Source organism: Parasteatoda tepidariorum, chromosome 6 (assembly GCF_043381705.1).
Source record: "Parasteatoda tepidariorum isolate YZ-2023 chromosome 6, CAS_Ptep_4.0, whole genome shotgun sequence".
NCBI lineage: Eukaryota > Metazoa > Arthropoda > Arachnida > Araneae > Theridiidae > Parasteatoda > Parasteatoda tepidariorum.
In genome coordinates this window covers 63,019,899-63,047,441 of record NC_092209.1, presented here as the reverse complement: position 1 = coordinate 63,047,441, position 27,543 = coordinate 63,019,899, and the positions used below count along the sequence as shown (strand labels likewise).

Below are 27,543 nucleotides of genomic sequence, written 5' to 3'. Positions count from 1 at the left end.
ATCTTGGTATATTACTTTTAAGCATTCTAGCGCGAAATGTCGTGGACTCGAGAAACAGGAGACGATAGCTCATCACGTGATTTTGAGGGATCGAGAGGGAAACGGTTAAAAAAACTTTTCTTGCTTTGTAGAATAAGAGCTTTATGCTATGTAAAATATTTCTTTCTTTTTTCTTCTTCTTGCAATTGAACCAAAGATACCAAAAAAAATTAAACCAAAAAGATAAGAAATAAATTGGACCAAAACACTAACCTTCGTACACGCACAACTCCATTTTTACTACTCTCTTCAGAAACTTCGGAAACTGTTGATAGTTCATCGCCGGTTTTTCGAATATCCAATGGCGGGTAGGAACCCATTTGTAAGCGGTTAGGATCCATTGTAGCTCCTAACTTGGCGCTTTCAAATTCTTGAAGTCCTGATAGCACACTGGAACTTTCGGATGATTCCGAACCGCCACGGTCACTTCGACTGCCACTTCCTTTAGGAAAACTAACAAAAAAACATCTAATTACATTTATAAAGGGTTTCATACTATGTAGAATTAAATTTATGCTATATAGAATAAAACATCTTGCTATTTAAAGTAAATTGTATTATTTTTGTTGTCATGTAGAATAAAATAATTTTTTTTTCTACATGATTTCGCTATGTAGAATTAAAAGATTTTTTTGGTACGCTTTTACGTTAAAGTGGTAAAAGATTGATTAATGGAATATAATGTTATCAGTATTATTCTATTGATTACAAATACAATTTTTTTTATCGTGGTTCCAACATTAAAAACTGATTGCATTTTGTTCTTAGAGGACTGAAAGTATAAGATAGAAATCTTAAAAAACGCAAGTAGAAATTAATTCCATGTTCTAACGAGTTATTACTTATTTAAGTATAATTATTGAAATATAACTTAAAAGGTTTGTTACGTGAGTATATTTATAAATAATTTATGGTGACGGCTCATTCAATACTTTCTAATTTGCACCATTATCTAAAATTATTATAATTTGCAAGCTTGTTTAAAAATAACAGTTCAGTATTTTGAGTTCAGTTAAGCTCACTTTTAAGGTTTTATATATATATACCCATTGATATGCAATACATTATTGATCTTTTCTCATTAATATCGAAGGTTTTATTCAGCAATCAATCAAAGGTTTTAGGAAGTAATAAGGTATTATGCATAAAATGGCCTATTTTTTTAAATCTTTTATTTCATTGTTTATCTTTTCTCAATAATATAAAAGGTTTTATTCAGAAATCAATCAAAGGTTATAGGATGTAATATGGTATAAAGCATAAAGTCGCTTATATTTTTAATCTTATTTTTATCTTTTCTATCCATTAATGTGTTATTCATTGTTGATTTTTGTCAATAATATCGAAGGATTTATTCACCAATTAATCTATCGGTTTTGGATGTAATATGGTGTTATTTATAAAGTAATCCTAGTTTTTTTTGTATTACGTTCATTAATATTATATTCAATTCATTAATATTTGTGTTTTTGAAAGTTGTGTATTTTAATTGCTTAGATCATATAGTGTTGTAGTATCTATTCTTTTATATGCCAGAGTAATTAGTTTATCACAGATCTAAACCTTTTTTTAAATACGAAAACATCCAAGTGCTTAAAGTATTACTTAATAATAAGAGTTATGTTTTCCAAAGTTAAATTGAAAATGATCGACATATTCCAAGTCCCTAGTTCAAGTCAATGATAAAAGAAATAGGTTAGAAAGAAAGGATATGCATATTTGCTATTCAAAAATAGTAAAAATAATGCTTGTAAAAGCAAAGCAAGAGAAACCGTGGTAGCCGAGGTGTGAGTGGAGGCTGAAGGTGACAAATCAGGGCAGAATACTTTAATGTGCGCAATGCAAGATAAAGGCAGAATTAATATCATTTATCTGAAAATAAGCGTTAATATGACTGAAATAATACTCAATAGCATAGAGATGAGTTAATATGTCTGGAGTCAGATTTAGTATGTCAGAAGTTGAGCATTAATTCCCTGTCATGAGGACGGAAAAAGTACATTATTCTGCGGAAATGAAAAACTAAGCAAGATGTTTGCTCCTAAATTAAGAAAATATTTTCAAGTGTTATCTATCATCTCAGTTTTTACAAAAATAGTTGTCACATGATTATTAATATTTAATAATTATTAATATGTAATTATAAGTATATTATTATTTATATATTAATATTATTATTATTATTAATATAATATTATTATTATTAATATATTATTATTATTATTATTATTATTGTTATTATTAATATATTATTATTAATGTATTATTATCATTATTGTATTATGAAGGACAGTAATGTATTGTTTTTCCAAATGAGTTATCTTTTTTCATTTCTTGAAAAAAGAATCTGTTTCAAAAATGGAAATTATGTCATTTTATGTCATATTATAGAGGTGAAAAAGTTCCCTTAATTTTGATTTTGAAAGAACATTCGAGTTAGTGCACTGAAAAAAAAAGAAAAAAAGAAATAATCAAGCTAAAAACCTTCAATTAAAGTTCATTTTGAACAAAAGATCGATTCTTTAATTAAATATAATAGATACTCACCTATCTTCATCATCCATTTTATACATTTCATCGTCATCGTAATCGTTTCCTGTTGATAAAATTTCCTCCGAGGTAGCTTCACTTCGAATCTCGATGACTGTCTGAGGTTCTTGTAAACTCGATAAGGGCTCTGGGGAGGGATCGAACAAAGGGGTGATGTCACTTGTTCGATCGGAGTCAGGAGTGCCACTTGTGTCATGATGAGGTCTGTAGAGGAAACATTTAATATCTTTTTAATGCTTATACGAAGGTTGAATGGATATCTTATAAAAGCTCTGAGAAACATTTAATTTTAACTGCAATATAATGATTTATTCTCTAAGAAATGATTTATTATATTATTCTAACATATTTTTATTGGAGAATTATGATTTTGAAAATGTCAACAGCATTCATAATTCATTTACGTAAATCTTATGTAACGGTTTTTTATTAATTGATAAAGTTTTATTCTTTGGGTAAAATGGGTTAAGTCGGTGACGATTGAGTCACATAAAATTTGATTTCGAAATTTAACAAATTTGGTTATTAAATACTTTAAAAAAAATCCTCAGTTGTACAATACTGGCCAAATTTAAAAAAGGAGATTTTTCTCTTTAATAATGCTTTCGAAAGCCACAAGCTATTTTTAAAAAAGTTCTTTATTGGTCACATAATTCTGAAGAAAACGATCATAAAAGTGCCTATTTTTATTCGAGAAAATTATATAAAACTAAATGAATGTACGATATATGCAGCTATTTTGAATTTTTGAGTTAATATAAGATAAGTTCCAGTTAAAATTAACTATTTCTAAGCGCATTTTGAATAATTTGATATAGCTATCTGGTATTTAAATAGAGAAATAAACATGATTCTAGGCATAAGAAATATATTGTTTTAATCCTTTTGGCTCATTAATTTTGAGCACTCCAGCCCGGAAATATCACGGGCATGAGAAATAGAGGGTTTCGGGAGTGAGAAAGATTAACATATTTAGGGAATATCTGTAAATTTATAACAGGACCAGAATGCATTTAACAGAATTTTACTACAAAGTTTCTACAGTACTAGATTTGATAAAATTTTTCCAGTGATACTTGTAATTCCCTGAATAGGGCTAACTACAAGTAATAAACGTTAATAATATACATATAATCTTATAGTATCTTATTATACAACACGGCAACAGGTTCTACGAATTATTAAAATGGTCATATAGCACAGAAATGTTAATAAAATATTCTTAGAATATAATGAATTCTTGTTTTGTTATTTCGAAATTATTGAAAAAAAAAATTCTAACAGTTTTATCAATACTGTATTTCAGTAAGCTTCAAAATCGACTTTTGGCTTTAAATAATTTGCATCATTAGAAAAGTCTAAAAAGTTAATTTAATTCTGTTTTGCCAAACTTTAAAAATGAACTGTAGTAATATATTTAAAAAAAAACCGTTAAGGGACTTATAACCTTTGGTGTGTTCTTTGTAACCGTTACATAGTACGTTAATGCTTATTCAATAGGAAGAGAAATAGAAAAAATTCTGGCGCAGAAGTATTAATACTTTTTAATGTACCTAATCTTTAATCTTTTTAAATATATTTTTTTTCGCATGTTTGTGCTGTTCTTGATGTATCTTTGTCACATGAGCAATTGTAATGCACAATTTTAAGGTCTAATTATGCTTACATAAATCATGGAATTTGAATAATTCATATGCACAGTAGACGATTAAGCCGTTTGAATTTAAAAATAAGCTTTCAGAAATTTTGAGTCTTCGTTCAAGAAATTTGTTTGTTTCAATTTAAGTTTTAAAAACATCATCAGTTTGCACAATACTCATTTACTTTATAATTTAAAAACCAGCGTAACGAAAAAAAGCCACTATTTTGAATGTTTCTATAACTTGTATCAAATCTCGGCTAAGCACCAACGATTGATGTCTGTCCGCCTATTCGACTTGGTTTGTTAAAAGGACGCTATATTGTGAAAGAAATCCTTCATGGTGGATTCTCTTTCCCCTGAATAAATAATTTAAAGTGTTAAAGAAGTGAGTATAAGTAAACTTAAAATAAACCATGAAGTTTCAAATGATGAGCCATGAAGCTTGTTGAAGGGGGGAAAACTGTTCGTGTTCATGAAAGCTGATTTTGAGAAAAATGAATTCCAAGGTTTGAGAAATTTCAGAAGCAATCCTGTAGGCATGCGACTGAATTTGTAAGTATATACGAATGTCACAAGTATTTACATCCCTTAAAATTTAAAAACACATTCAAAAATTTTTGATATTGAAAAAAAATAATAATTGGGTAGGGAAAAAATTGTATTTTCCTGAAAATCACAAATTTGAAACCTGAAAATTAAACAATACTTTCTCACTCGTATTATTATTTTTTTTCTTCACTATTTTTTTCTCCTTTTTTTGTTCTCCTTGTTTATGCGTGGACAGGAGCCATAATCCCCTGCACGGATTATCTTAATTGAGTAATAACTCTCAGGGAGAACCGATTTGATCCTTGATTGATTTTCTCAAAGCTTAGTAAACCTCAAAATGCAACAGAGTAAAATCATCGGAAATACAATCGTCATTTTTGTGTAAATGGTTCTAAACAATTCTTCCTCTTGATGTTCAATTATCACAATGCAAGTCAATTATGACAGAATTACTCAAGAGGTTTTAGTGAAAAAGTAATCCTGTAGCAATTTTTTCGCATTCTGATATTTTGAAAAACTTTTTCAGCTTTTGAAACTTCATAGTTTAGATTTGCACGAATTCCCTTTTCAGAAATTTAAATTTCTATAAACTAATGAACGAGAAATGGAATATGACATGGTATAGCGTCTTTTTAAAAGTTAAACAAACGAGATGTTTTATGTCGGAAAGTAATCCTGAGATAATTTGTTCGCATTTCGCTATTTTGAAAACATTTATTCAGCGTTTGAAAGTTTCATGGTTCACTCTAAATTTACATGAGCTCAAATGGAGGGTAAATATAATATGCCATGGTATGAGCCGCAATGGCTCAGGGGATAGAGCGTTCGCCTTTCAAAGGGTTGAACCGGGGTTCGATCCCGACGATGGCTCGTCGATACGAATTCCGCATCCGGCTTGTACCAACCACAGTGCTGACTTGAAATATCCTCAGTGGTAGACGGATCATGGGTTAGAGTCCTCTTGCCATCAGGCTAACCATGAGTGGTCTCGTGGTCTTCATCTCCATGTAACGTAAATGCGGGTTAGTTCCATCAAAAAGCCATCCGCTAAGGCAAATTTCTCCCAATACTTGATCCAGGAGTTTCTTCTGGATTGGGTTCAAAATTGCAAGACTACGTAACCCCCCCAAAAATTGGGTCGGCTGTTCAACGACGGTTATAAAATATGCCATGGTATAGCATCTTCTTAAGAATTGAAGATGTTTTAAGTAATAGCAATGTAAAAATCAACTGAAAATGCTAAGAGATTAAATATATTAAATTAGAACTAGATTCATTACTTTAATACTATTTGAACGGAGTGTTATAAGTAGTTTAAGTAGAACTATTTTAAAATTTTAAGAATTTGCTAATCTTATGCTGGCGTTACCCTAGAATGCACAGAAGAATAATATAATTTATTTTTATTACTTTCAGAATCTATTTTCTAAAAAAATCAATCAGCACTTTTTCTTCTCCTAATCTCTTTAAAGATTGGTTGTCTTTATTTTTTCAATTTATTACGTTATTGGATTTAAAGTCAAACTAGCATTTTAGGGGGGATGGGGGTGTTCTAAAAGACAGAAATAATAATGTAATTTAATAATCGATATTTATTTTTATAACGGGATCGATAATGGGGCATACTTATGAAATGGGGTGTAGCCTTCAGATTCTGTGGAAGGTGTGGTGGGCGGAGTTTCTTTTTTGGTAGATTCATCTGATGATTCCAGGTCATCTGGTGGGAGAGCGGCTGTTGTATAAAAACTGATGTCTTCTGGATCATTTGATGGTTTTGGTGAATGTGATTGTATTTCTTCTTGAAATGCTTCACCTGAAATTAAGAAATAGAGAAAATAACTATTTTGGGAGATTAATTGAATGTACACTGTAAAAAATGGATACTCAAATTTCGTGAAATTTTATTTGGTTTTGACGACACCGCTTCCTGGCACATATTCCGAGCAAAAAAAGACGAAATAACTGTCATCACTTTTTCGAGGAAGCAAATTTTGTCATTCTTAAAAAATAAAAAAAAGAAAAACTCCGTTGCGCTAAATGTATCTAACTTTTCTAATAATTATTTCTTCATGGGCATTTTATAGGTGGATCAATATCACCTAAACAATATAAGGACAGATGGAAGAGTGAGATAAATTAAACCCTTGCCCGTAGCGGGAATCGAACCCGTGATCTTCGTGGTTCGAGGTTAACTCCTTAACCCTCATACAAAACGGTCGGCTTGTCTCAGCTTGTTATTTTCAATCATCTAGACTTTATTATACTTAACAATCTCCCAAAATGCACTGCGATGAATACATTTTCTTCTTAATTCAAGAGTTTGCTGTTCTTCAAAATCATTTGATTTCAAGACGAAATGAATCTCAAAACTCACAAAACTTAACTCAAGAATTGCCAAAACTGAAAATTTTATTTCTGAGATGATAATAAAGTGCTGATTATGTATAATGGCCAGTTACATTAGTAGACTTCATGAGTATTATGAGCACACTGAATAAATGTTCAATTTATTCAATTTAGTTGGTTTGTTTCGTGAATTCCTAACTCTTAATATGGAATGCAATCAGTGCATTGAAAAAACTGAGTAAGAAGAAAATGTAGGTTCTTTATTTTTTTTCTCTTAATCTCACTTGACACTTTAAGTTTTTAACCAAGCATAGTGATAAAATAGAAACTGAAACTACTGGAATCGAGGATTATTCGGAAAAAATAATCAAGTGGGAATTTCGAATCGGCAGACTTTTAAAAGAAAACATTAAAGAAAGCAGAGAAAGTGAAGAATTATTTAATAGTGCACAAAGCGAAAAATGAAGAATACTGCAATCGAAGAATATTCGGAAAAAATAATCAAATGAAAAACTCGAATTGCCAGATTTTTAAAAGAAAACATTAAAGAAAGTAGAGAAAGTGAAGAATCATTTAATAGTGCCCAAAGCGAAAAATCAAGAATACTTCAATCGAAGAATATTCGCAAAAAATAATCGCGTGGCAAACTCGAATCACTAGATTTTTGAAAGAAAACAATAAAGAAAGTAGAGAAAGTGAAGAATCATTTAACAGTGCACAATACGAAAAACCAAGAATACTGGAATCGAAGAATATTCGGAAAAAATAATCGAGTTGCAATCACGAATCGCTAGATTTTTTAAATAAAACATTAAAGAAAGTAGAGAAAGTGAAGAATCATTTAATAGAAAGCGAAAAATCAAGAATACTGGAATCGAAGAATATTCGGAAAAAATAATCAAGTTGCAATCACGAATCGCCAGATTTTTTAAATAAAACATTAAAGAAAGTAGAGAAAGTGAAGAATCATTTAATAGTGCACAAAGCGAAAAATCAAGAATACTGGAATCGAAGAATATTCGGAAAAAATAATCAAGTGGCAATTTTGAATCGACAGATTTTTAAAAGAAAACATTAAAGAAAGCAGAGAAAGTGAAGAATTATTTAATAGTGCGCAAAGCGAAAAATCAAGAATACTGGAATCAAAGAATATTCGGAAAAAATAATCAAGTGGCAATTTTGAATCGACAGATTTTTAAAAGAAAACATTAAAGAAAGCAGAGAAAGTGAAGAATTATTTAACAGTGCACAAAGCGAAAAATCAAGAATACTGGAATCAAAGAATATTCGAAAAAAAAATCAAGGGGCAATTTCGAATGGCCAGATTTTTCAAAGAAGACATTCAAGAAAGTAGAGAAAGTGAAGAATCATTTAACCCCTTCCTTCTCGCTCCGGTGAAAATGACGGGGTGAGTTTTCGCTCGCTATTTCTCGCTCCCGTGATATTGACGGGCTGGAGTGTTCAGTGCTCCAATAAGAATAAAACTAATTCATTTCTTTTGCCCGGAAAACATTTGATTTTTCATTTTACACACTATATAGCAGTACCAGGATATTTTTAAGATAATTGTAAACAGTTAGTTNAAAAAAAAAAAAAAAAAAAAAAAAAAAAAAAAAAAAAAAAAAAAAAAAAAAAAATCAAAATCAAAATAATATTTTTAAAAACTACGTTTTTGTAGTGGAGAATAATAATTTAAAAACAAAAATTTGAAAAACGAAAAACGTGGGGCTCATGAAATACATGACAGTAACAGTATGTGTGCTCATGAGAATATGTGTACGTATATCTGTAATTGTATCTGAATGTGGATGTGTATGTGGTTGTGCATGCGTATGAGTAAGAAAAAGTGTATATGTACTGTTATGTACTTCATGCGCCCCACCCTTTTCGTTTTTCAAATTTTTGTTTTTTAATTATTATTCTCCTTTACAAAAATGTGATTTTTAAAAATATAATTTTAATTTTGATTTTTTTTGTACTCACTTCCAAAATCTCAATTTCTTCACTCACTGCACACAAAATTTTTCAACTGACATGTGACAAAAATTTGAAATAATCGAATCAACAACAAAAGACAGTCACGAAAATATAAATTTTTCTTTAATTTTAATTTTATTTTACATTGTTTGTCTTTTTTCTCTTCATTTTCATCATATTCTGAACTATTTGCCAAATTTGAAGTCTGTAGTTAGTCGGGAAGTTAGTTTAAAATCGATTACGAAATTCCACCCGAACAGACATACACGAAGGCAAGTTGATATAAACGTGGTAAAAAAGAGAAAGGAGACATACAAAAGTTGATATTGATTCCTTAAAATAAATTGTTTTAGTAAAAATGTCTAAACAAAATTTTTTGAATTGACTATGAAAAACGTACACTTTTTTTTTAGTTTTTGATTTAGTTATAAAATATATTTGAGTGCAATAAAGAGAAATGCAGAAGAAACTCATGATTCAAAATTGAGAATGAGAGAGAGCAATAAAGTTTTAAAAATCGAAGAAAACATATTTTCAAAACTACTGTAAAACTCCGAGTTTCATGGTTATTTATTCAAACTTTTATTAGAGTAAAAATAAGAATTGTATAAAACTGTAAACTATGCAAAACCCAGAAAAAACGATATGGATTTTACCATAAAACTTCGTCAGAACAAAATATTCCTAAGAAAACTCTGTTTACGATAATTTATTTATTTAAAAGTTATAAAGAATGTTATGGAAGAAGGGAGAAAATATTTATCAAAAGTTTTCTACTCAAAAAAGAATATTGTAATTTTTAGATATATTCTTATGTAAATTTTCTCATAATATTTGATGATTGCTACTGATATTAAGCTAATATTGTTCGGTAATGAACAATCAATGAAATATTATAGTTAGATATTACAACTGTAATGAAATGATAGACATTATACCAGTTAAAGATTTTTCTCATGCGCTTTTTTATTGTTTTCTGAAAGAAAAATGCTGAAAATATTAAAAGATAACTCTCTATGTATGTAAACATTCTTTCAGCAAAATTAACCTTTAAGCATTGTTTGTAGTGTGATATGCATTATTCCAACACTATAAACTAGTTAACTTTATATTATTATTAATCTTCTTAAAAGAAAAGGCAATAAACAAATAAAAATTCTATTGATAAAAATAATTGTAATGATGAAGAATTTAATCAAAAGAACAGAAAAACCTCCTTTAAATTTATATTACGAAAGAAACTTTATAAGTGTTCGCTGATGAAAATAAAAAGATAAACCAGGTTGGCACACTTATTTTAATCTGTTACTTCAGGGCGCTTTTATAGCAGCACTTTTTACAAAAATCTTTCTGTTTTTTTAAAAAACTTATAACACATTTGTCTTTGTCTATTTATTAAAGATGCAGTATAGTATGTACAGATTTAAAAAGTACTCACAGTCTTATACTTCATTTAGAATTTAAATTACGTATTTAAATATTTTAAACGTTTCGCCCGACTATTGTTTCATGGCAGATGAAAAAATAATAATAATTTTATTATGTTGTTTTATGCATTACATATGTAACTTGTTTGAAAACTTAATCCATTTCAAAAATGTACAAATTGGAAGTAGCAGTCCACATAATTCACGATTTGTCAAGCGTAAATGAGACGAAACAGAAATGATTTGGAATAAAAACGTTAATTAGCCAACAAAAAATGGAAACATAAAGGTGAGAAAAAAACTAGATAAAACCACAGTAGCCAAGAAATGAAAAAAAAGATGACAACAGTACAAAAAAAGCACAGTGGGCCGAAAGGGGCAAATCAGGGTTAAATGCATTTCCGCGAGCTATGGAGAGGTAGTGAGGAACTAATATCGTTAACAAGGTAATCAGTTTTTATATGAATAAGGAAAGATTCCAGGGCATCAAGGTCAGCTGATGGTACTGCATTGTATATGTATTAGCTTGGTGATCCAGCGGTTGAATGCATTTAAACTTTTCATTCTTTCTGTTTAAAACTTCATCGAAACTTCATTTTTATTCTCAAATCGATCGAAGACAAATGTTGAAGAAACTAGAAGGCAATAATCAAGCGATAGAGGACGATTAATGACGTAGTTTCATCGCCTGGATGAAAATGTATTTTGGAGCGTTTCTTCTCGTTCTCAGTTAGGAAATTATTTCTTTAAGTTTTTTGTAACAGTTATTTGAACTATTAAATAGTTAAGCTTTGGCTAATCTTGTGATTTCATTAGATTAAGTGTACTTAACGGAGAAAATTATTACTTAAGGCACCACCAGCCATTTCTTCATAATAGGAGGATTAAATATCTAAGTTTATAATGCGATTGATTGATCAGTGATAAGTTACGAAATTTTTTTTTGTGCCATAATAATGCCATACATTTTTTCCTCTAAGAACTAAGTCTGATAAATGCTTGCATTGTTATAGGCTCTATCTATAATCAGGGCCTGATATGTCGGGTCATAACTTTATACCTAATTTGCATTTTGTTTATTTGCAAAATGCTTTTAAATTATTTATAGCTTGAAAGAATTATGTATTGATAAGTTTAAGCTCATATTCATTTAAGTTTTTGTTGACTTATAATTCTGATAGACAATTCTTTAAGAAAAAACACTAAAATAAGATTTATAATATTTTAAGGACTACAGGACCAGATCTCTCAGACTTTCTGATAAATCAGATACTGTTTATAATGCTAAGAAAAAAAATGATAAAGGATCTAACTTGGAAAGAATCCTACATTCCGAAAAGTCAGGTTAGTCATACGTATTCAGTTAAAAAATTATAATGGATTATAATTGATAATCTTAAGATTTATTCGTTTTTAACATAATCTATAGATAATCTATAATATACTAAACCCCATAACTATTGCCCAAGTTAGGGATAGTTCAACGATCTAACTTGAATAACTAAATGTATACGACAGTTCAATGGCAAATTTTATGCGGCATACATATTCAGTTTCAAATTCATGTGCATACATTTTCAATGGCAAATTCATGTGGCATACATATTCAATGACAGTTGAAAGGCAAATTTTATGTGGCATGCATATTTGAAGATATATCTTTCCCAACCTTCTAGTTGTTGACTAGATGGTGTCGTGGCACCGTCATGAGGAAGTGGAGATGATGAGGATGTTGAAGATCTGACTTGAAGATGACCGCTACTCTTTGATGGTGAACTGAAGCTTTCAAATGAGGTGGGGACATCACTTTCTTCTCCGGGTGTTTTCCTCCGGATCATGGAGGCTAATCTGTAGGGTGAATGAGGGGACTGATCTGTTGCGGTGACGTAGTCTGAACTTTCATCTTCTTCCGTTTCACTTTTAGCCACTCGATTGGAACTGCTAGTTGATACCTGTCAATAAGAAAAAAACACACACTGTAATTCATTGAAAAAACCTTTTTTTTATCTATGAGTTTTAATAGCCTCATTAAATAGGATTTATTTTCATTGGAATTCTTAGTTAGTAAAAATAGAAATACAGACAGTGTCCTCAAACAAATCTTTCTCAATCATAAAGTTTAAGAGAGATAAAATAAATAGTATTTCGGTTAGAGTTGATAGCTGATATGTATTGTTAAAATTTTAGAAATACATTCGGGTGCCATGGTTGACAATTTCTCAAAAACTTTAAAAAATTATAAATTGCTAGTTGTAAAAATATCCCATTTATACCTTCATTTCAGAAGAAATATTTTCTAAAATATCACACTGCTTATTAATAGTTAAAATGCGAAGGAAAGTTACATAAATCGTATCGTTTTCCACATTTGAATTTTCAACAGAAACAAATCGCAGCCAATTCCTTTTGAAATATTTAAATAATGAAATATAGCTTCTTGGTAACTTGAATTATTATTTTTTTTTGCATTAATATTTGCGCAGTAAATGCTAATAAATTGTTTTCGCAAGGTCTGCTAGTAGTACGATTTAGATTGTCTAATTCGTACCACCTGCTCACTTAATCGTATTCAGGCAAATTTTTGTATTTTAATTTTTATTTACTCATTTTTTTTTAAAACTTGAAACGATTATTGATAAGTCCGACTGTTTGAAAATGTATAATTATTCTACTTAGGATTAATCATATGTCTTTATTGCGTATTAAAGTAGCAAGTTCTGTAAATAAAATTACCAATTTATTCACCAATACTATTTATTGAATCTTTACCGTTATGCACCATTACCATTTTGCTCAATTACCATTGTGCTCTTTAATACAATTTATGCGCCATTTCATTTCGTAAATAAAGTATTATTTTGCAAGCACGATACGTTTTTTGTGTCTTTTGTGAATGTTTGAATTTTAACGATGAATAGCGAATAACGACAAATAATGAATAACGTAATGAATAACACTGTCATTTGTCGCAGTCTTATTTTATACTCTTGTCTGTGAGATGAGAAATTTGGTAGTAGGAGAAAGTAAGCCAAGAAATTGTTCACAGCCACAGCTACTTTTTGACAGTTTGAGCGTAGTACAGTTTAAATGGTTAGAAAATCGATCTGTTCTGTAATTGAAGTTGATATGTTGCTCTGGAGTCGAACCGGTATAATTTATAACTGCAGACAAGGTACAATTTAAGCAATTACTTAACGTACTGTCCCTGGCCAAATTATTAGACACACTTTAAGATTCTATGTAAAATCTGAATCATCAGGTGATACTTTACAGCTTTATTGTTTTTACACGACTGCAACCGGTTTGCACTAGCTTACGTTCGTGTATCAATTGGTTAAATTAGACGATATAAAGTAAAATAGACGACTGGATAAATTAGACGATATATTATATAAATATAGAATATTTATTATATCAGTTATTATAATAGTATATTATAATAATCAGATCAAATTATTAGACTCACTGTAGTTTTTTAATAATTACATGTTTTGCACAAGTTACATGCAATACTTTTATGTTTAAACACACATGTAATGGGCTTTTATCTAGAAGATTTTTTATATATATACTTCCTATTTGGATTAATATATTATCTTTTTAACGAATTGCATTGCAATGTTAACTAATTGATACACGAACATAAATAAGTGTAAACCGGTTTCAACCGCGTCCAAACAATGAAGCTGTATAATATCACCTGATAATTAAGATTTTACATAGAATCTCATAGTGCGTCTAATAATATGGCAATAGTTAACGAAAAAAAAACAAAAAAAAAAACAAACAAGTAGAATAATAATAGAATAAATTGCTTAACAATTAATCTGTATAATAATCTGTAAATCGCTTCAGTTCTGCTATATCCTTATAAAAGGATATTCAAAAATTACATTGTAAACTTATAAAACCTATTAATTTAAATATGAACTTAACACATGAAGGGAGCAACTTGATTCTTTTGCATAGATTTCTAAGTGAGAAAAGCTATCTAATTTAACAGAAATTTAATTTATCTCTATACAACGAGTTTTTAGAAATTAAGTGTGGTACGAGTTGGGAAAGGGGCGATTTAGGCATTTTAGGCATATATATTTGCTTGAGAGAGTTCACAAAATATGTATATAAATATGATGCTTAGTTACAAAATACTTTTTCCCAGAAATATTTTTTTCTTTCAGACGTAATTTATCAGTGAGTACAACATATCTTAATTTTCGCGTACTTTCGATAGTAAATATAAACGTTTTCTCTGTTAATAAGTAGTAAGAGATTCATTAGTAAAAACCAAAACACATGAAGTTTTATCAAAAAATCTTTTTCTATAGATGAGTTTGAATGGCAACATTAAAGGTATTTTGATTAGAATTGCTATTTGAGAATGTTTTAGTAAAAATTAAATTCATAAGACAGATAAATCTAATAATGATTTTTAATAATGTTAATTAATGAACGTTGGCAGGAATGAAAGCGTTTATGTCATGATGACTAGGACAATAAATTAACATTGATATACACTATAGATAACTTTAAATGTTTCACAATAATTTTTTTTTAATATTCGCCACTTAAAAATAATATTTTTTTAATTGAATGAAAAATTCAAAATTATTAAAAACAATCAGTGGTAAGAGTACTCATCTAATAATGATTTTTATGATGTTAATTAATGAATGTTGGCAGGAATGAAAGCGTTTAAGTCATGATGACTAGGACAGGAAATTAACATTGAGATACAGTATATCAAACTTCAAATATCTTACAATAAAAAAGAATTAATTTTAAACATTCGTTACTTAAAATTAAATTTTTTTAATTGATTGAAAAGCGTAAAATTATTAAAAACAAGCACTGGTAAAAGTACTCATACAGAAACTTTAAAAACTCACAGAGCAATTGCTCAAAATTTCTTGACATTTTTCAGCCAACCCTTTAATCAGTTGTTAAATATTCCTTTATTAATATTTGCAGATAGTATTATTTCAAGATATTAACATAATGAAAAGAAATAACTAGGTATGCCACTTTCCAAAAAAAAATATTTCAACTATAAATTTTGTGACGTATACAGAGTTTTTAGAAAATGTTTTTAAGTCTATAAAAAAGTTAAGATTTTTTCTAAAAGAGCCCAGTCGTAAAAAGCTAAAATATAATCTTAAAAATATTTTTGTTACTTAAACTAAAATGTAAGCTGATATCAGTTGAAAACTAAAGAGAAAAATTCACGAATCTAGATACTTGCAATACTCCTTCAGTTTCAAAAGTGAAAAAAGATATTTTTTTACAGAAATTATGATGTTTCATATTTTATACCAAATAATGTGTTTCATTTATATAAAATGTCAAGGCAATTGGCTCAATGGTTGCATGAAGCGTTCATATTTATTTTATTTATGTTTTGTAAGCACAACTACACAGAATTCAAACAGGAAACTAAGAAAATATGGAAACCATTTTTCATAATGTGGATTCAAACATTTTTAAAGACAAAACAAAAATGTCCGATTTGCAGCTTACCTCACTTCTAGATGTTTCTCTTTCTGTGAAAATGCTGCTGGAAGATTCGCTATCTGGAGAAGTTGGATCATCCATTCTCGCCTCACTTTTTTCCTTCTTTTCCCGATACTAGAAATAAAACATGTCTTTTCATGTTTTGATCGAATACGTCTGAAATAGAGTTTCTGTTAAATAAGCATTTTCAAGCTAAAGTTTTGATTTTGTTTTAAAGTTATTCACTGAAAGATTTTGTCCAAAATGTCCAAAAAATGACAAAAAAATAGAAAAATCAATAAAGAAAGAGCGAAGGAAGTAATGTAAAGTTTGCTGCTTTCTTTTTCAGCAACCATTAAGTTCCAAACGTAAAGAAAATAGACAGTGTTAAAAGGAGCATATTTATGCACTGCAAAAAATAAGGTCGAAATTGCTAGAATATGGTAAATTTAGCGTGTTTCTCGTCGCATGAGAACACCAAAAAAATTGGTAATTTTTCACTACAGCACTTCGGTAATAATTATGGTAAAATTAACACAAAATATAGCTTTATGATATGGGATAAAATTTAGTAAATCCGGTAAAATTTGATAATTTTATCATGATGCTTTTAAAGCTTGGTATAAACAACCATTTGTTTAGTTGGAATTACTTTTCAGTTTTGTATTTTTTATTAAATGTGAGGTAATAAGAACAATAATTTTACAAACCAGAATTTCCGAGAAATTGTTAACATATTAATGAGAAATTACCAAATAAATGGTTTAAATTCCGTAAAACTTTGTCTTTAAAACCAGTATTATGCTTTTTTTAATTAGAAATATCCTTACCCGCTTTTACCAGAATATTTTTTCCATGTATGCAAAACTGTCAAAAAATAATCCTAAGTCGTTCATGAGAAATTTAAAAAAAAAATAGCAAACTTTCTCGTTCTCCTGAAATTTTTAACATGAATTTTTCTTTTAAAACTCAATTTGGTATCATTAAACTTTTTTTATTTTCTCTAAGAGGTTTAATTCCTGTTTTAAATAGAGATAAATAAAGTTGACTTTCAAAAAGTATTAAGTCTATATTTAGTTTGTAGAAAGTATTTATTCAAACACTTCTATGATTAACTTCTCAAAAAAGTATGAATTCAAATCTTTCAGACTTTCATTCTTAAGGTATTAGTATCTAGAGCAGCGGATTTCAACTATTTTCAGCTCTGAAACCCTAAATGGTCAAAATTCTTTAAGCGGAACCCCGATTTCTTAAATAAAGTTCATTAACAGCAGCGAGTATACTAACGAAAAAGAATACAACTCAATTTCGTTATGTCTAATGTGAAGAATTGAAATTTTTAATTGTTTTATAATTAATAAACTTAAAATTACAAGTCATTGAATTTACAGGTTTATAGCGGTTTTCAGTTAGGAATTTATTTTAACGTATGAATTCAATTCTAATTAAATACCATCATCAGCATTGGCACGACAGCCCTTTGTGAGCCTGGGCCTTCCTCAGAAGCTTTTCCCATTCTGCCCTTCTCCCAGCTATTGTTTTCCAGTTCTTTACTTTTAGTTCTTTACTTACAAAATCCTCATCCACACAGTCCTTCCATCTCTTTTTGGGCCTTCCTCTTGGCCTTTTATTGGAGGGGGTTGCATTAGAGACTCTCAATGCTGTTCGTTCTGGGCTCATTCTCACTACATGCCCGGCCCATCTCATTCTACTTAATTTAATAGATTTAATGATATCATCGCCATCAAAGATCCTATATATTTCAAAATTATATCTTTTCCTCCAGTTGTCGTTATCGAGTATAGGGCCAAAGATGGTTCGTAGGACCTTCCTTTCGAAGGTTGCTAATAACTTTTCNGGTAAGCAAAGAAACATAATTTTCTGTCTTTGAGTTTAGTTATTTTAAATTGAAATGTTTCATGAGAAATACTCATGCATTATTTGTAAATGCATAGCTTTTTCGCAATTTACTTGGAAAATACGTAAATTTATTTTTTTAAAAAATTTTGCTATATTTTTTCATTGGCATTTTGCATAAATAACATCATAAAAATAACTGAAATATTAAATAAATTGTAGATAATTGATTGGGTAAAAATATAGTTAAAAAATGAAGTGGGCTTGATCTCAGAACTCTCGCTACCTTTCCACGAAATCCTAGGGTTCTACGTGACAACTTTTATCAACCGCTGCTCTAGAAAGTATTCGTTCAGGAAAGCACCTTGATATGTTTTATTTTTGCAAAAAACAATGGCATCAAGCTTTCTTTTTCTTTTAAGTACAATCATTGTACGTGGATAATGCAAAATTCTGTTAAATCTACTGTTCTTTATGATAACTTTTCCGTTGAAAAACACAAACAAATCCTGGAAAGCAATCAATATATATGGTGTTTAAATCGTTCATTTCGTAATTTTTCTGTTCATATAGTAACGGTTTACAGGAAATTCTCGCTTTCAAAATTGTAGTTCTTATAACAACACATTTAGAAAAAATACAAAGCTTCAAAGTAAATTAAACTGACTAAATGGTTTTTACTCCATTTTCTAAGATCTCATGAAGAAATTTTTAAATTTGCCAAATTTACTAAATGTTATCACATTTTACAAAACCATATTTTATGATCAATTTGCGAAAATTATTTCTAAAGCATTTCGGTAAGAATCACCGAGCCTTTTGGTGTTCTCAGGGAGCCAGCAACATAGAGCCACATTTTGTAAAAAAACTAAGATAAGTGAATTTCACTGAATAAATGGTTTTTATTCAGCACTGTAAGGTATTAAGATAAAATTATATTTCGCAACAGTTACCAAATTCAATTACTCATTATAAAACCATACTTTATAGCTAATTTTACCAAAATTTCTAAAGCATTTCTGTAAAAAATACCCTGCTTTTTCGTGTTTTCATAGATCTAAAAATATGATAAACATTAACATATTCTGGTAGTTTTTATCATGCTTTCTTTTTTTCAGTGGATTAAAAAAGAATGTTAGAGAAAAGTATTGCTTGATTCACCCCTGTTTTAAATTTTCTAACGTTTCCTGTTTTGAATATGCATCAATAAAGCCTTAATATTTTTATTACAAAAACAATTTTGATGCTTTCTTATGTGATACATATAAAAATTTATTTCCTAAACACAGCAGTATTCATTTGCAATGGACATGGATTAAGTCTATTTGAATTTTTAAAAAAAAACATTCTTTTAAAAATTTGACTTACTTTCACCAAGTATTCTTGTCTTCTCTTTTCGGCATTTTCTAGGGCTTGTTTGATTTCAGGATGCAGTGAGTCATCAGTGATGGTCAGTGATTCATCATTAGAGATGTAATCCTGGCAGGAGCAGGATCCCTGAAACATTGACCCGTTTTATGACAGGCATTGAAATTTTAAAAAATGTTGTATTATTTTCATTGAAATATGCTTAAATTACATTCATTAAAGCCCAAAAAATTTCGTGTATTAAAAAATACTATTTTATAAAATAATATTATTTATCACTAATATTTAAGAAATAAAATGGTCATAAATGGTAATAAAATGCATAATGGCAATGATGCATAAATGGTAAAAAAAAGGCACAATGATAATGGTGCATAGATTGTGATGGTGTATAATATGGTAATTTTATTTCCAGAAATTGCAACTTTAATCCATATTAAAACATATAATTAATCTCAAATTATACATTTATACATTTTAACAAACTTTGTCAACAAAATTTGTTAATAAACTTTGGATTTGCCAATAAACTTTGGAGTTAAAAAAAAGCATATTTTAAAAATTTCGCAACAGAAAAAGTTTAATTGAATACATAATATTTTATGAAATGGGTTAATAAAATGCATAAATAATATTTATAAAATTATTATTTTATTAAGTAATAAAGAAAATGGGCATCGAGAACCCTTTAAAATAAGGGAAAAGTAAAATTAGTGAAAAATATACAAGCGTCAGTGAAAAAATGTCACTAAAAATATTTATTGAAATAGTTCATCACGCACCTTTGACCGAAAATGGGTTAAAATTCTGCGTTTTTAGTTATTATTTTCCAAAAAATTACAGAAAACAAAACACAGTAAACAACATATTTCTAAATAAATTACAGAAACATCGTTCTGTAATTTAGTTTAAAAATTATGAATACTTTGAGAGCAATTTAAACAGAGTGAACATTAATTTACAAGTTAAATTTTTCGAGAAAACCCCGAATTGAATTCTAATTAAAATTTAATTAAAAATTTAATTAGTTTATCTTACTTTGAAACTTCAGAGTTAAACGAGTGGAGTCCTATGCATTAAAACTTAAACTAGTAAACAAAAAAAAACGTTAAATTAATTATCCTATTGATTAAAGTTTTGATTTTTCTTGTAGTTTTGCAGTAGTTTTTGCAGCTTTTCCAAAGGTTTAGAAGCTTCAGTTTAAATTGTTGTACTCCCACGCTAATAGTAAATAAAAAAAATTACACAGAGCTTAAAATGCTTTCGTTTAAGTGAGTTGAAACAGCTAAAGAAGTTTTCTTTGATTAAAGTTTTAAAGTGTTTATGTTTCTATTTAACTTAAAGTGTTAATTTTTCTAAAAAATCTTATTTTTACAAGATTTAGTTTGATTGAACAAAGTACGAAAGTCTAAAACATCACTTATTTTATGTTAATTTTTAAAGAAACAAGAATCTTCTTTCTAAAGTTTTAAAAGGAAAGATTTTATACTCTTGCTGATTAAGAATTCGTTAAATCGAATAGTTTGTTGTGTTAAATGTAAATGTACGTATGTATAATATACAAGGCTTATGTACTATGCATAACTACAAATATTTCTTAGACCTAGCAATTTAACTATAATTTCCAAAATTAGGTTAATTTAAGTTTTATTGCTAACATTATTAATTTCTCAACAGTTGTGTTAATCATAGATTCACTAAACGACTAAAACTGAAGTAGAGTTCCAGTTTGATAAATAATATTTCGAATTCAACTGAAATATATCATCAACACCGGAAGAAACTCAACTTCAAAGTTAATTTACTTTTTGTAGAAAATAAAGCAACGTTAGAAACATGGTAAATTTAGACTCATGAATAATATAGACTCATAAAGGTGTCTACTACATTTTCAGTCGTAACTACTGATCGACAGCAGATATATTTTATTTTCTTATATTTTATCACCGTCGTTGAGCAACCGACCCAATTTTTGGGTTTACGACTACTAATGTTCAACTACGTAGTCTTGTAATTCTGAACCCAATCCAGAAGACAAGAAAACTCCTGGATCGAGAATAGGGAGAAATTTGCCTTCGTAGAGGATCTGACGTGCGAAATGACTGCCTTTTATTCTTGAAGACGATACTGAGGTGATTTTTAGAATTTAAATTCAATTAGTTGCTTACAATGTTGCACACTTTACTTTCAGGAATATTATTCAAATTTTATGATTACTCAAGATTTTCGAAATTGATTACTCAAAATTTACGAAACTGATTACTCAAAATTCCTAAATTTTATTACTTAAATTTTATTTCACAAAAGAAGGACCAAACTTTTTATGTCAAAATACTTTTGTTGAAGAAAATTCAAAATATCTATATAAAATGCGCAATTTTATGTTTTTTTATGCTTTTGCAACATTTGGTAATTTCTTCCTTTGTTATGAAAATTATAAAGATATTACTAAGAGGTAAAAGAAGACAAATTCGCATGTTTTATAATTTTTTCGATTTAGCAATGTTAAATGCTTGGATACTATGTAAACATGTGCATGTAAAAAGGGGTAAACTGTGACGCTGTTAAATTTTGCAGACTTCCACCTTAAAGTTGCAGGAACTCTTTGGAAAATGAACATCAAGTCCAAAGGCATTAAAAAAATTAATGTGCAAGGCTAAGGAAGAAATAAAAGTAAAAAAAAAAAAAAAAGAAAAAAAGAAAACACGAATGTTCAACTCGGCACTTATCACCCAAACCTGTGGGATTAAAGGAAATCAGACACTGGCCTTATTGGACTGACAAAATAATTCGTGCAAATATCCAAAATGCAAGTTGGTTGTTAAGCTACAACTGTCTTAAAAATTTCTGCAAGTATTGAAGTTTTTGAATCTTTGCGTCATTTCAAAATGCAACAATTAGTGTTTTTCCATTTTGTATAATGTTATAGAAATGCTACAAACCACTTTTATCTATAAATTTTTAATTTCTATAAAGTGAAATTTTTATTATATTCTTATGTGCTTAAATAAATTAGTCTAAAATACTAGTAATTTTTGGTATTTATATATTGAGGTAGTGTATAGAGCTTCACAAATCTTTTGAGCATTCGTAACTTTAAACAATATGTTGCAACGAAACGTTACATGGGAGAAAAAAACTGACAGTCTAGATAATTTTACTTTTGAAACTCATAGTTCTTTCAATCATTTCGTTTTTACAACGATATACACTAGATTTTATTCGTAATAAATTGATGATGCTTTGAAACTTTGTAAATATTTTTTTCATCTATTTCTCACAGTTTTTGATATTGAAGCGCTAACAACTTTAGCTGCCAACAGGTGGCTCTGCTGGTAGTCTAATTAGATAGCACATAGTTTACCTATATACTATAGTTGCAGCTGTTTGGGTGTAAAGAAGAAAAGCACTTAGGGAGGAACCATGTACTTTATTTTATAACTGGCGTTGAACACCCTACCCAATTATGAGTTTACAATTATCAGTGTTCAACTTCGTAGCTTTGCAATTTTGAACCAAGATAACCGGCAATTCCCAATTACTTCAATTTTCAATTACCAAGATAACCGGCATTTTACCGTCTAGAACCGTTCTATTAACTATTTTGTCTATTGTATTAACTTCATTCTTTTAGGCGATGGAGAAACCTAACTGAGAGTTGAGGAATAAGTGGAAGAAGTTGGGGAAGGAAATTAGTGAAATGAAGTAAATTCAACTATATAGATCAGCAAATCATTGTAGATTTGAAAAGGCACAACTTCACCTTTAAAAACGTATATAAAATTTAATACTAGCCGCCTTCTCTTAATGATGTTGCTATCTAGTGACAATGATGAAAATAAAAGTCTTTCATTACTTTTTTCAAGAATAAAATAGTACAAAACTCGATTTTTATGTCATTCATGAGTCATTAAAATAGTTTTTACCCTTTTTCATGGAAGAAGGGAGGAAAGAGAGCCAACTTTATAAAAAAAGAAAATTTAATATAGTGAATCGATACCTTTGATTTCAATGAGTAAAAAGCTTCATAGAACTATTATTTATGGTGCCGGTACTATAGTTAGACTGGTATTTAACTAGTGCCGAAATCTAGTGCTGCTAACAGAAAGTAAATGTTCATCATTTACTTTCATTTTACCATACTCATTACCTTATTTTGGTATTTTTAGAAAATGCACACTTTTGGAAATATATATCTAAAAGTATTCGGCTCAAATATTATTTACTCATATTCCAAATAAAGAAATTGGGTACTTCAACTTCAAGACGAAGAAGATCAGAGATACCTACACATTTGACTTATGACATCTGCTCCAGCTGATCGTTTATAGTCGAAATATTGTGTTAAAATTGTGTTTTAGTTATATTTAATTAACATGAAGTTAATTAAATATAACGCCGTATTGTACAACGAAATTGCTGACATATAATTCTTTCTCGTCTATGTCTTTCACTTAACTTAGATTTATTATCTGTTTATATAATTTATTGTAACCGTGATATATTTTTGCTTTGTGTGCCTGGTAACTTTCATGCATAATTAGTTTGTTTATATTCTACATGGCTTCATGCCTGTTTTTGTGTTAAGTAAGTAGGGAAAGAATTGAAATCTTTGTGAAAGATTATTAAATGTGTCACTTAAGAGAATTGATACTTGGTGGGCTTGTATTACTCGAAATAGAATATAAAGTACATTTGCTAATGTAAACAAATGCCACATTTCAACAACCAATCAGGATCGAGTTACCCACAATACATCACTTGCAGGTATCCCATTAAGCTGCACGAGACTTAAATTACGATGATGACAATGGGAAAATATCGCAAAAAGTGTCGTGGCGCTAGTAGAAGGAAAGGCCCAGGTGTGTAGCAAAGTTGCATCCCTTTTTTGTAAAGATATTTTAGCTAAAGTGGTTTATCTTCCACTATATGTCTCTGAGGTGCACATCGCCTAGGTGAAGCGTGGAATTTCTTTGATTCCACATTTAAAAGAATCACCCTAATTAATCTAGCAATTTAATGAGCTTATTAACGGCTTTTGATTTTTAAAGGTGATATATATGTATCTACCTCAGCACTTGATGAAATCCATTCTTGTTGTGTGAGTTTATTTACAAGTTTTGAAGACTCGCTGCTAGATCTAACGGATGAACTTGTCTCTGAGGTCTTACTCCTGGATCTTAGCATTGAACGTCCCGTCGGACTCCTTGTACCTGACACTTCCGATATTTCTTCGGGAGAAGTCTTTTCTATACTAGACATTTTCTTAAGTTCTTCTGATTCTTTCTTGGATGTTGATTTAATTTTCCTCGTCGCTTCTGCTGGTTCTTGCGTTGGTGCTATCTGTGGCTGTTTAGGAGAAACCTATGAGAAACATGTTTTAATTTAACAAAGTATGCTACTACTGGATAAATTATTTATACTATCTAACGTTTTATTAGGAATAACAACAAATACAGATTGAAATAAATCAATGAATAATAAAAAAAAAAGCCACAGCCCTAAAGCTATTGAAATCACAATGATACTGGTCGATACGAAATTTTTTTCTCGTAAAATATATCACCACTGACCATACATTAACGCTATGTTCGTGAAAGTTATCTTCAATTGGGATTTTAGCTTTGTTTGACACTGAGGCGATTTGTTTGTCGAATCAATGCGTATTATAAAACAGGCCTAAGTTGCGTAGTGCTGCCATCTGTCGGGGAGTTCGAGAGAAATGCTCTTTCGTTGAAACCGTTTTCGAAACCGGGACCTTTATTTCCGTGTCCTAATGGGTGTAGAGTGCGAAAAAAACAACAACATTTAATCTAATGATTAGATTTTCAAGTAATGCGACTCAATCTTAATGGTTTGTGGGGATGTAAGTTAGCAGCTAGTTAGCGCAGATGATATTTTAAGTTACGAAATCAGACACAAAAACGTAATTTTACCCGTATATTTAACGAACTTACTTATGAAGAATAATTAAATATAACCAAAGATAGTTTGATAAAAAAATCTGGTACCCGTATTTTTAAAGAACTTCAGCAAATATTGTTTGATATACCGTAATTTTAACGAACCGTAATTTTAACGCTTGATCGTAATTTTAACGAACATCATTGAAATATAGTTGACCGTCACTTTACATTGTATGAGATAAAAAGCTGTATGGTCATTGTATGAGATGAAAAGCTGGGGGTAGTGAGTTCGTTCTAAAATCAATTTGAACAATGTACACGAGCGAAAAAAAAATGAAGCACCCTGAATAACTCTTGATCTTATACGCTATTGTCTTTTAACTGATTTAATATTTATTGAAAGAAAAATTGGGATCAATAATGAATAAGATTAGAGCATTGTTTGGCAACTCTTTAAAGAACAAAGGCTGAAAAGGGCATTTTAAAAATACCTCAGCCACAGTTAATCCCCAATTATATTCCATTCATGAATTTCAATGATTAAACTTAGTGACTAAAATGATTTATTAGCGTTTCAGCAAGCAAATCCAAACAAAACAGAAAAGTTTTAAAAGGAAAATAGAGTGCCAATATTATCGAAATGCCAAATTAAAGTGAAGGATGAAAAACACTTCTTCGATAAATGTTATTTTAAATCAAGGGAAAGGGATATCCTTACTTTCTTTTCCGGTGATTTGGCTTCGTCTTTGGCTGTCTTCTCCACTTGTCTCGAAGACTGAAGTGTTCGGATAGTTATTTCCACCGCGTTTAATCTTTCTAAAAAAGCTTCCTGAGTTTCTCTGGTTAAGACGGGAGACACTTCACGACATATCGAAGATATTTTTCTATTTTCCCTGTCAACATTCCTTGAAACAGGACGGTCGCCAATTAGAACCTGAAATAACAAATTCCTTTTTCATTTTTTTTGGCGACATGACATTCATATTTAATTTGAATGCTTTTCCGTCATAAAAGACATTGATGGAATTATGAACTAGGGTGCATTTTTATATTTTTTGCAATAAAAAGTGAACTAGTTTGTTTTGATTTATGTCCAAAAATTACTTTATTTTAAGAATAAATACACTGTTAAAAATCTCTCTGAAAAAATGGTTAAGTAACAAATTATTAAATGGTTATTTTACCATATTTAATCAAAGCAGTCAAATAACCATAAATAAAATGGTAATCAAACTGTTAAGTTAGAGAAAAAACTGTTTATTAACTGCTTTCACCAAATGTGGTTAAGCAATCAGAATCTTATCGCACCAACTAGAACGACCTAATGAAGCTACCTAATTCTTTGCAACTGCGTACATATAATAGCCGAGTAGGCTTATCTGTCAAACTCACGACCGACAGAACTGGAGTTCGAGTCCTAGGGCTGACACAATATTTCCTCCATTCCCTCCAACACATGAAGAATTTTAACAGTCCGGCACTCTCCAATGCCCATTACCTTACGAAAAGACGAGCTCCTTTGTCTAGTTAAATACTAATTTTTTTTTACATTGTTGAAAAATGCTAGTTGTGAATGGTTAAAAAACCGTATGGTTTTGTAATCATGGTTTTATAACCATACTTTTTGTAAATTGTTTCAAAACCATAAAGGGAAAAAATGTTCTTTCCCGTAAACTTTACGGTTATTTGGATGGACAGACAGCTGCTAGTCAGTTTACCATAATTATAGAATGAAAATTTTAACAGTGTACCATATTGATAATTATTTTTCTTGTCCGAATTAATGCTGGTTCAGATTTTTAATAATTTATTCACTTTGTGAAAAATTACCGAAAGAAAATGTGGCGAAAGAATACAATTGTTAATGAAATTTCTAATTATTTAAAAGTAATAAATTTTCGAACAGTAAATACTTATTTACATTTGAATCAGTTATTTTTTCTAATAAAAACTACTTGTTTTATTTAGAAACAAATTATTCAGATTGTTTGAGAACTATGTCAGCAACTTTAACAAGCCGTGAGGTATAATAGAAATATTGGAGTTAAGTTACTGTGCTTGTACGCTCCTTCAAGTACAACGTGTGCAATGTATAAATAAGCTAATACACAGGTTTCCCTATTTTTCCTTTGTTTTTTATTTACTTCATATTCTTTATGGTTTTTTATTAGTTTTTCACAAGAAAAAAACCTTTTAAGCATTCTGTTACCTACTCTGTTAGAATTTTCATTCTGAAATTACGGTAAAATAACCGGCAGCAGTCTGTCCATCCGATTAACCATAAAGTCCATGGTTGGAAATGTTTTTTTACCTTTACGTTCTCGAAACCGTTTATAACTGGTACGGTTAAAAAACCGTGAATACAAAACTTTACGGTTTTGTAACCATTTAC

The 27,543-nt window shown here is 29.5% G+C and overlaps 1 protein-coding gene across 2 annotated transcripts in view; it reads right to left on the bottom strand.

The window, feature by feature from the left end:
* The window catches only part of LOC107444278 (uro-adherence factor A-like), a 706,709-nt gene that overhangs the window by 45,162 nt on the left and 634,004 nt on the right, over nt 1-27,543 (bottom strand). For both annotated transcript variants that reach the window (XM_071182438.1, XM_071182439.1), the window contains 8 exons: nt 25,870-26,085; nt 24,316-24,609; nt 19,246-19,374; nt 16,048-16,155; nt 12,200-12,482; nt 6,407-6,593; nt 2,587-2,793; nt 253-492 (listed from right to left, as the gene is read on the bottom strand). In XM_071182438.1, coding sequence (XP_071038539.1) covers nt 253-492; nt 2,587-2,793; nt 6,407-6,593; nt 12,200-12,482; nt 16,048-16,155; nt 19,246-19,374; nt 24,316-24,609; nt 25,870-26,085 — 1,664 coding nt within the window. The remainder of the gene's footprint in view (nt 1-252; nt 493-2,586; nt 2,794-6,406; nt 6,594-12,199; nt 12,483-16,047; nt 16,156-19,245; nt 19,375-24,315; nt 24,610-25,869; nt 26,086-27,543) is intronic.